The following is a 10,000-nucleotide window of genomic DNA, read 5'->3' as shown; positions in this document are numbered from 1 at the left end:
AGAATTCCCAAGGATAGAGGAAATATCTCACACACTCATGTTTTACAGGAGTGTGTTAGGGTGAGAGTGTGTAAAGAAAAGCTTTACTTACACTGCAAATATAGTGAAGTAGAAGTCAAACAAGATGAATGACCTGGCTTTAAGACTTTTTAAATTGTAATGAGGGTATACTGTGTTGTGCTAGTATACAGCATATTGAAAGTGTTACACAGCTTTTTTGTTCTGAGCATTTTTGATGATGATACATACCTGATGGAATCTTGTATTATAGAATGATAATAATCTTGTAACTTGTCCCAACCCATCGTGTGTGTGTGGAGGGCTGTGGGTCTGGTATGGTACAGTGGACTCCACTGTTGAGTCTTCTGGAGGTGTTGTGGGCCTAATGAAATGAAACAAGGATGTAGGAAGGGGACTGCTTGATGTTGTGTAATGTTTGTTAGGCTTGGTTGTTGATTGGCCTGTGGCAGCACATGTTGTGCCATGCAGGAGTGCCTATCTTAGGTACACCATGCGTTTTGTGTGCGACTGACACAAGCCAGTTTTGCACTGATGTTGAATCTCGCGTCATGCCATTATGTTTTAAAGAAAATGGAAACACCTTTTTATCGCATTTGTACCCAAACTTGACATTTGTAATGACATTTGTAAAAATATATATGCATGGAATAGTCCTCTCTATTGCCCACAGACAGATGCATTACACACTCAATCTGTGTCATGTATTCAGTGTTACACCCTCTTCATTTCTTCCATTTTAAATATCGGTGTTCATCTGGCTGAGCCCCCGTGTCGGTGCAAAAGAAAGACCCCTGAAAAGTGGAACCATTTCACCTCCTGATCAGTGTAGCAGAACTCATCATTCCTGAGGTGTAATGGAACATGTTTCTCTGGCTATGCATTCTCTTTTATGACGTTTGGACCGCGCTTTAGCCTGAGCAAGCCAAATGCACCCCGCCGGCTCCGCGAGAGCCAGTGCCAGCACATTGTAAATGTTTGTCGAGTTGGCACACGTACACGCACGCGGAAATGCAAGGAAAAGGAGAACTATAAGGCGAGCAGGGAGAGGTGTTCTAATTACATCAGTGGGGACTGTGGAGAATGTGTGCTGTATGACAGTCTAAACATGTAGGCCTATTAGAGATTGTGGTGTGTGTGTGTGAATGTGTGTGTGTACAGTATGTGTGTGTGTGTACAGTATGTGTGTGTGTGTGAGAGAGAGAGAGAGAGACACAGAGAGAGAGAGAGAGATTTTGTGTGTGTGTGTGTGTGTGTGTGTGTTTTACACTCTGCGCCGGTCCTCTGGGTCATGGGGAAGGAGTTCTCTGAGCTATAGCAGGAGTGATATATTCTCAGTGGAAAACCACTAATAATGTAATGAAGCCAACTGCTCTTAGGCTAACTGAATTATTAGCTCAGGCACTCAAAAGTGCACCATAAGGGCATGATTGGTATCCATGCTGGTGCCAACAGGGCTTTAAGATGAAGGATGCTGGGCACTGAAACGCCATGCAAATATCGCCCTGGACAAAATTGTGGGGGAAATAGGGATTTATGTGAAGTGATGTGTTGAGTGATGCGATGCAATGGGCTGTACTACGGAGCGAGGTCACTGGCTTTTCCAGGTAACTGGAGTAACCATCTCAAAAGATCGTGCTTGATTCAGCGTTTTTACAGAGACCAGTGGTTACTCCTGAAGTGACCTGGATGAGCCAGTAACCCAACTTCCTGGACAGCCCACAAGCTCTAAAGGTGTGAGGACAGGAAGGGAAACTTCATGGGGTGTCTCTCATTTAGTCTTTTATATATCCTCCCTTCCTTCCTCGATCCTCGTCCTCACTGATCTAGACAAAGAATGATGGGGCGGCAACAATGGGATAGTCTATCCAGTGTTAGTTATAGATCAGTGGGAACGCCCCTCGAGCATCGAGGATCAAGATAGAGAGATGTTGAGAGGCACCCATAGTGTCTGATACACGACTTCCGACGTGCTCTCCGTGTCCTGAGTCGTGGACAGAGCAAGGATGTTTGATGCCAGATTTCATCAAAGCTTTGCAAGATTTCCCCACCCACTTACCTGAAGTAGCTTTACTCCATTTTGGGGGACAACACTGCGTGTTGTACACGGTCCAGTATGACCAGTCAGCTGATTGTCCAGCAATGATTTGTACTTTGTTTGCTCATGAGGTGTATAAAACAGATTTGTGACTCGAATGGCCAATGGCCATTCTGAATGTGTTAAAGCATCACATACCAGACAGGTTATCCTTTCTTTCCTCTCTTAGCCACAGGATTTGTTGTTGCAGGTGTTCACCTAGTTGAGGGCCTAGCTGTGAAATTAGTGATTGACCATTAAGTCCAACTTATTTTCTAATTTGATGGATATGTGTGATGTACAGTACAGTATATTCCATGCTTTTGTAGGTATTTGCAGGATTTGCGCTTCTAATAAGTACATTTAAATTAAATTGTTCAATAGCAGAGGTGTATGCCATTATGCCAGTACCATTAAGTTTAAAATGGCTGTTGATCACTCTCTCGCAAACCTGACTGAGCTTGCATATCCACAGCCACCCTGTCTTAGTGTAATGATCCTCCTCCATGGACACATACTTATACCACAATCATATATCCACCATGATATGAGAGTGCTATATGTGCACTTTGGCCACACAAGTTCTCCTGGATGCATGTTGAACATTTCCACAGCAGGACATTATAAAGCCAAGCTGGTGCTGGTGCTGATGCTGATGCTGATGCTGATGCTGATGCTGTCATTGAAATTGGCCTGTTCTCCTCCACTGCTTTTCACACAGCTCTCAGTTCTCACACAATCTGCCCTGTTTCAGCTCAAGAGAGAGAAGGTGAGAGGGAGGTGGAGAGAGAGAGAGAGAGCGGGCGGGAGAGAGTGAGAGAGCGAGAGAGAACTATACCATCCTATAATAATCACCTCACTGCCATCTTAACATTCTAGCACATGCTCCCCCTTCCTCTCCCGCTCACCTCTAATGCTATCGTCCCTTCAGGATGTCACCTCTACGCAATCTTAAACACAGTGGAGGGCTTCATTTAGAAGGATCTTGCAGAGACTTACAGGCCTTCGCTGAGGTGGATTTAGCAGCACTTCCAGTTATACTTCTCGCGTCTCGCTATTTTGTCAGACAAATGTGCTAGACGTTCCTTCTGAAGTAGAGAATTCAGTTGAACATAATCTAAATGGAAAAGAAAACAGGCATAGTGATGGTCTGAGTCTATTTATTATGTGCTTAACAGACCTCTCTAATGGTGTTATTTTGTTCATAGTGGAAGGATGCTAAAATATTTAAGCAGCAGATTTGTGGGACTGTCTGTAAGATAACAGGCGGAGTGAAAAGTATGACAGTTCTTTTACTTTGCCAGCATTCACTTAATATTCTGAAGTTTAAATGACTTAAGACAGATAGAGTGTTGTGACTATCATGTTGAGTGAATTCTTAGTACCTGAGTTAAATGAAGGACAGGTGATTTAAGGAGAACACAATGCTGCTTTAGCAGAATTCATCCACACTCACGCTTGTGCAGTGTGGTGATTTAGTGATTTCAGGCCCTGTTGTGTGCACTGTTTGAGAGAGCTTTTTTGGAACAATGTGCAGCCTCACTAAACAGTTATATAATCCCCCACACACCGCTGTTCCAATCCCATACTATTACCAGACTTATGAATTGGGTTAATAGTTTCTATTTGCCCTATGTGGAGACTTACAAATGCAGTCATTACTGGCTATAATAGAATACCATTGTTTGTATATCCCCATGTAATTATTTATGACTATTTCTGGGCAGAAAATCTCAATATCAGTAAATGAAAATACAGTCTTAGGCTTTAGGCTGAAATACTAATGCAATTATGTAATTGGATGTAAATGTCAAAACATTTTGTTTCACTGGTAATCGACTGGGTTCTTTTTTCCCCCCAAATTACTGGCTTGACTAAACTCAGAGGGTTAGGATGCACAGTGGTGAACCCTCATTCCTTTGGCCTTATGAGAGTGACAGTGGTCTGCTTATAGCACGAAATATCCCCCTTCATGTGCCATTACATACTAGGATCAATCTTTATGATAATCTCATTTCATCACACAAAAAGAAGCCCACTGTCAGATGGGAACAGCAGCCTCTTGTTCAGTGTAATCTCTCTCTCTCTCTCTCTCTCTCTCGCTCTCTCTCTCTCCTTCTGTCTGTTTTCGCTTTTTTCCTCACAACCGCTCCCCCCACCCCCATATGGTGATTGCTGTTGAATTTTAATGTTAATTATGCAGTGCGCCTTTGATGTTTCTCTAAGATTTTCAGCCCCTCGGTGCAGCGTAAGCACTTCCCTGTCTGCTCTGTGCATCCCTCCACTCTCTCCCTCTCTCCTTCCCTCCGTCATCCTCTTCCTTCTCCTCCTCCTCCTTCTCCTCCTCCTCCTCCTCCTCCTCCTCCGCCTCCCCCTCTCTTCTCTTTCACTCTCTACCTCCTCCCCCTTTTCTCTCTCACTCACTCTCTCCTTCGCCTGGATCCCAGTGCATCAGGCTGATAAAGGCTGATTGGGAGCATGCTTATGGAATTGAATATGGTGATTTGCCCAGGTATGGGAATAGCACACAACAAATCTGCTCCTTTTTTTCCCCACGGCTGCTGCTCCTGCTGCTGGAGATCCACGGATCCTGGAGGAGGCAGAGGCAGAGGCAGAGGCAGAGGCAGAGGCAGTGGCAGAGGCAGAGGCAGTGGCAGTGGCAGTGGCAGCCTCCTGCCTGCCTGCCTGTCTTGACAAAATATGGGGTGCAGTGCAGCGCCAACTGTGTGTGTGTGTGTGTGTGTGTGTGTGTGTGTGCGTGTGTGTGTGTGTGTGTGTGTGTGTGTGTGTGTGTGTGTGTTGATTTTTTTTCGCTTTTGGAGTCCAGTGTGTGTGTTGATTTTTTTGCTTTTGGAGTCCAGGTTCTGGGGGAATGCATGGACTCGGCACAGATGATTTGATGCCCCCTCCCCTTACCCCCCCCCCCCCCCCCATCCTCCCTTCCATGTTTGAGAGGGAGCCAATGCCGCCCACCCCCTCACTGTTTGTTCTCAAGGGAGCAGCGTCTGCAAATAATTGTGCTTCCATGATGCTGCATTCCCTGCCTATTAAGCCCCCACCTATTAAACTTCTCAGGTGGTGGCCAGGCAGGCGAGCAAGTTACCCCCATGGGCATATTTATGAAAGTGCATGGGTTGTGTGTGTGTGTGTGTGTGTGTGTGTGTGTGTGTGATGTGTGCACTGCTCACTTCTGCTCTCTGCAGAAGACACACTGCACACATGGTATGCATAGAGAAACCGAGAGAAATGGAGCTCTATTTAGGAGTGGTCTGTTGGTTAGTTCAGATGGAAAATCATCCAAATCGCTTGGAGGGAATCTGATGGAAAATAATTGTGTTGCCTATGGAGGTTTTTTAATTGAGCTGTCATCTCTTTTGGGGTAAATTAAAATGAAGATGTGATGCAGAGGGAAAAAAACACTACCCATGGGATCTCAGTATTTTTGAGATGATTTTCAAGACCTATGAGCACAGTCAATTTTTTAGTGATTAAGTACAAATAGGCAGGGGGTAATAGTTGTTTTTGTTGCCTGTTGATGTTACTTAAAAGGCTTTCCACTTTACAATGCATAATTATATGAGTCTTCTTTTTAATGCTAGTTGAGTATTCAAAGGTTTTTGCATTTGTTTGAAGATTAAGATGTCCACCGCATGGCCTAGAGCCTCCACTGCACTGTGTAGTGTACTGCATTTGAACTCTACGGAATTTGCTTGAAGCTCTCTGCAGCCACCAGCCATCTATGAAACCCACCCAGTACATTAGTGCAATCTCTTTTCTACAGCTTTTATTCTTTTGTTTCACATATTTATCAAGGCTCTTTTCATGTGAGTGAAAAAAAGCCTTTTTCTTCGACTGTGCAAATGTAATAATTACAGATGTACAGTATGTGTGTCTAAATCTTCTAAAATGTTGCGCGCATGATTGTGATTGTTTGTGTGTGTGTGTATGCGTGTTTACATTGTATGGTACATGTTTGTTTGTATACAAGCACATATGGATCCCCTGGGCCTCCTGGCCAATGGTACACCCAGGGGCAGGCGTGTAGGGAAAGGGGGGGGGGGGGGCTCAGTCAGGGGCGTGCCTCTGGCTTGACAGGTTACTGCGATCCAAACTATAATTAGTCCGTCACCCCTCCTGCGGAAGCCAAACAGCTGACACTTCTATTTCGGCCCCGCGTGTGGATCCAGCCCTCCTGTCACGCCGGGCAGTCTTTTGTGTGCAGTTTCGCCCCACGCCGCGAATGGTGGGTGGGCTTCCGACACTGGTGCCGCCACCTGCAAGCGCCCGAGAGCCGCTCGAGCCAAGATGGAGGCCGGTGGCGAGATGGTGATCCAGCTGCCCGGGCACTCTTCCGGCGGTGGCGCGCCGGGCGACGGGGAGACGGTGGTGCTGCGGCACAAGGAGGTTCACCACTTCTTCTTTGTGCCCTTCAGGGAGCAGCCGATCTACAGCACGCGCGCCCACGTCTTCCAGATCGACCCCAGCACCAAGAAGAACTGGGTGCCCACCAGTAAGCACGCGGTCACCGTCTCCTACTTCTACGACAGCACCAGGAACGTCTACAGAATCATCAGCCTGGATGGCACTAAGGTAAGAGTCAAACCTTCACTTGTCAATCATAGTTCCTCACCCTTGCTGCAGATTTGAGCGAAGGCCTAACCCAGCGCTGGCTTATCACAGCTTGGCACAAATGGTGGGCATTTGGCTACTGTTGATGTCACTCATATGGTACTATTTGCTGAGGGCAGCTTGGCCTTTCTTACTCATTTGCCCCCCGTGGGAATGCTTGGTCAGTAGCCTACAGATGGGACGCTCATTGCCTCTGACGGTCGTCAGCCGTGGTGAATTTTGGGAATTAATCAGTGGCTCCGCGCCATACGGAGAGTGACAGATTAGAGAGAGGCTACTGACCATCATCATCACACACATACATACACACACACACACATATACACACATGACACACGGCCAAAGATAGGGGCAGATGTCTGACCTGCTTTCGCTAAAAGTTCCTCTCAGGCTCGCACTGTAACCTGAGACCGGGGTCGCCGTGCTGCTCTGGTCTCCTGGCAACATCAACAGTGGCTCGTACTGTAGCTGCAGAATGGCAGCTTCCGGTTGGCAGCGAAAACAGACGAAAGCCGGAAAAAGAAAACATAAGATCTACATTCGCTATGGATAGCATTGCTTTGTAGTTTTTTTTTTTTAGCTTGTGAGCAATGACAAACAGATCCCGTCTCAACCTATGTTTTTCAAGCAGCCCATTGATGTGGGCTGACAGATCTCGAAAGCTTAGCCCACACACTGCACTCGAGAAGCAGCGTTGCTCTATTTCGCTCTGAAGAGTATCTATCATTAGTCATGTTGTGTTTTTCCAGTAGGGACCGTCCATCTCATAATTCTCTGCCAGCAGAAACTCCCTACCTCTGTTGCCCTGTCTTATCTGGATAGAGCGGTGTGTGTGGACAGCGGTTAAAATAGCCCCTTCAGCATACCCTACTGTGTAAGGACTCTTCTTCACCGACCCTCCCTCTCTCTCTCTCTCTCTCTGTCCAGGACTGAAATAAGGCTGCCACGCGATCCCACTGTGTCGCTGTGTGTAGCCCGGGCAGACTCCCCCCCCCTCCGGCCCTGCATGTCAACCCCTCTGGTTTTGCTTTGGCTGTTTGACGATATGATTATCTATCTACCCAGAATCCCAGCGCACAGTGGGTCAGTGAACTGCCTGGTGGCACTGCTGTGTGTCCAGCTCGGGGGAGCAGTGAAGCCGAGTGCGGTGAACCCAGCGGTTACACTTGCCCCCGGTGCTTTTTTTAAAGCAGTCGCGGATGTGGTGTGTCTGTATTAGCAAAGGCCAGGGAATTGACACATGCTCACAGTACACACACTCACACACACACACACATGCACACACATACACACACACACACACACACACACTCGCAAAAAGCCACACACATACACGCGCACGCACACACACACACACGCACACACACACACACACACACACACACACACACACCACAGGGGAAATACATAGCCGGGCTCTTACTTTACCTCCAGTCATCTCATCTGATCCACATGAGTGGTGCTGGGGTTCTCTCTTTCATTCTCTCTCTTTCTCTTTCTCTCTCCCTCTCTTCCTTTCTCATTGCCTGTCTTGCCCTGTCATTTCCTTCTCTTTCTAATACTCTCGCTTTCTCTCTCTCTTTATGACCCCCTCGATTACTGTCCCTACACCCCCTCCCCCTTCTCCCCCCCTCTCTCTCTCCTTTTCTTTCTATCCTTTCATTCTCTCTCGATTCTGTCTTTCATGATTTCTCCATCTTTACGCCCCCATCTACCCCCCCCACCCCCATCTCCATCTTTCTTTCTCATTCTTCCACTCCCTTCACTCCACACCCTAAGACACATGCTGGAGGGACCTTGCTAGCCTCTCTCTCTCTCTCTCTCTCTTCCTCTTCCTCCCTCTCTCTCTCAGAGGGACTGGCGGCTGGGATGGGTTTGTGTTAACTCTGCGTTAACGGCAGCTGAACCGTAGCAGGCCCGAGCCCGGGCGTCTGCTTAGCATTCCAGCGCTGCAGCCGGGCGTATGCACGAACATGAAAAAGCCTCCAAACTGTCAGCTCCTAGGGGCTGCGCTCTTGCCTGTAAAAAAAGGACAGATCAGCAATAGTAAGCACTATATAGCACCATTTCAGTGTATCACCAGGACTCTTGTTCAGCTCACTTTTATCCTATTATCAAAAAAATAATAATCCCCCCCCCCCCCCCCCCAGATCCAGATAAATTGCTTTCCTCAGCTCTTTGCTCACTGGTTTCATACTAAACATGGGTTTGAAATGACGCAAATATTGCCGCAAATGATTATCTGTTGTTTTCGTAATAACAGCTCAGTAGAAGGTGATAGATGGCTAGTGACGGCATTCCTCATTGCGCCGCATATTAATGCCAGCGAGAGGCATGCTCGACAACACATGGCACGCTTTCATTTTATGGTTAGCTCAGACAGGGACACACACAATCAAACACGTACACTGATGCACACCTGCGTGTACATGTGCTCAGATGTAGATGCTTGCACACACACACACACACACACACACAAACACATGAGCGCACACACACACACATGAGCACACACGCTCAGACACAAACACAAACACAAACACAAACACACGCACACACACAAGCACACATGAGCACACACGCACAGACGCACGTACCCATAGAGTGAGAGAGCTGTGTGAGCGTGTGTGAGCGTGTGTGTGTGTGTGTGTGTGTGTGTGTGTGTGTGAGTAGCAGGAGCCTAATGAGAGCAATCGCTCTTCCCTGCACCAGCTAAGAGGAGCGAGTGGGCGGATAGGATGGGAGGATGGGAACGGAGAGGAGAGGAGAGGAGAGGAGAGGAGAGGCGCGGAGACGCGCAGAGAGGAGAGGAGAGGAGAGGAGAGGAGAGGGGCTGAGCACTCTGCTTTCCCAGTGGACTGGAGGTGGTTTGTGTAACACGGGAGACAGGAAGCTGAGGGAGGGAGACTAGAGTGCTTTTGTAGTTGTTGTCTCCCCCACACCCACCCAGCCACCCACCCCCACCTCCACACCTCCATCATTCGCCACTATCCAACCATCCATCCACCCGCCCACCCAGCCACCCACTCACTCTGCATCACCCTACTTTCCTCCATCACCATAATCACATGGATGTTGTGCTGCCTTTCACAATGCGGATATATGTGGGTGTGCCACCATTGGCTGAATGGAGAAATGCAGGTGTGATACTGTATGTTTGTGTTTATATTTTTCTATCTATCTATCTATATATCCTTCAGTCTATCTATCCTTCAGTCAATCCATCCATCCATCCATCCATCCCTCAGTCAGGGGAGGTTGTCTATAATGGCATAT

The 10,000-nt window shown here is 47.5% G+C and overlaps 1 protein-coding gene across 2 annotated transcripts in view; it reads left to right on the top strand.

Moving 5' to 3' along the window:
• Nucleotides 1-10,000, top strand: part of homer1b (homer scaffold protein 1b) — a 25,952-nt gene that overhangs the window by 2,346 nt on the left and 13,606 nt on the right. The window contains exon 2 of one of the 2 annotated variants that reach the window (XM_062542894.1): nucleotides 6,529-6,685. In XM_062542894.1, coding sequence (XP_062398878.1) covers nucleotides 6,529-6,685 — 157 coding nt within the window. Of the gene's footprint in view, nucleotides 1-6,273; nucleotides 6,686-10,000 lie in introns of those variants that run through there. The other variant, XM_062542893.1, reaches the window with a different exon arrangement.

Source organism: Sardina pilchardus, chromosome 8 (assembly GCF_963854185.1).
Source record: "Sardina pilchardus chromosome 8, fSarPil1.1, whole genome shotgun sequence".
NCBI classification, from domain to species: Eukaryota; Metazoa; Chordata; class Actinopteri; order Clupeiformes; family Clupeidae; genus Sardina; species Sardina pilchardus.
This window is presented reverse-complemented; position numbering and strand designations above follow the sequence as displayed.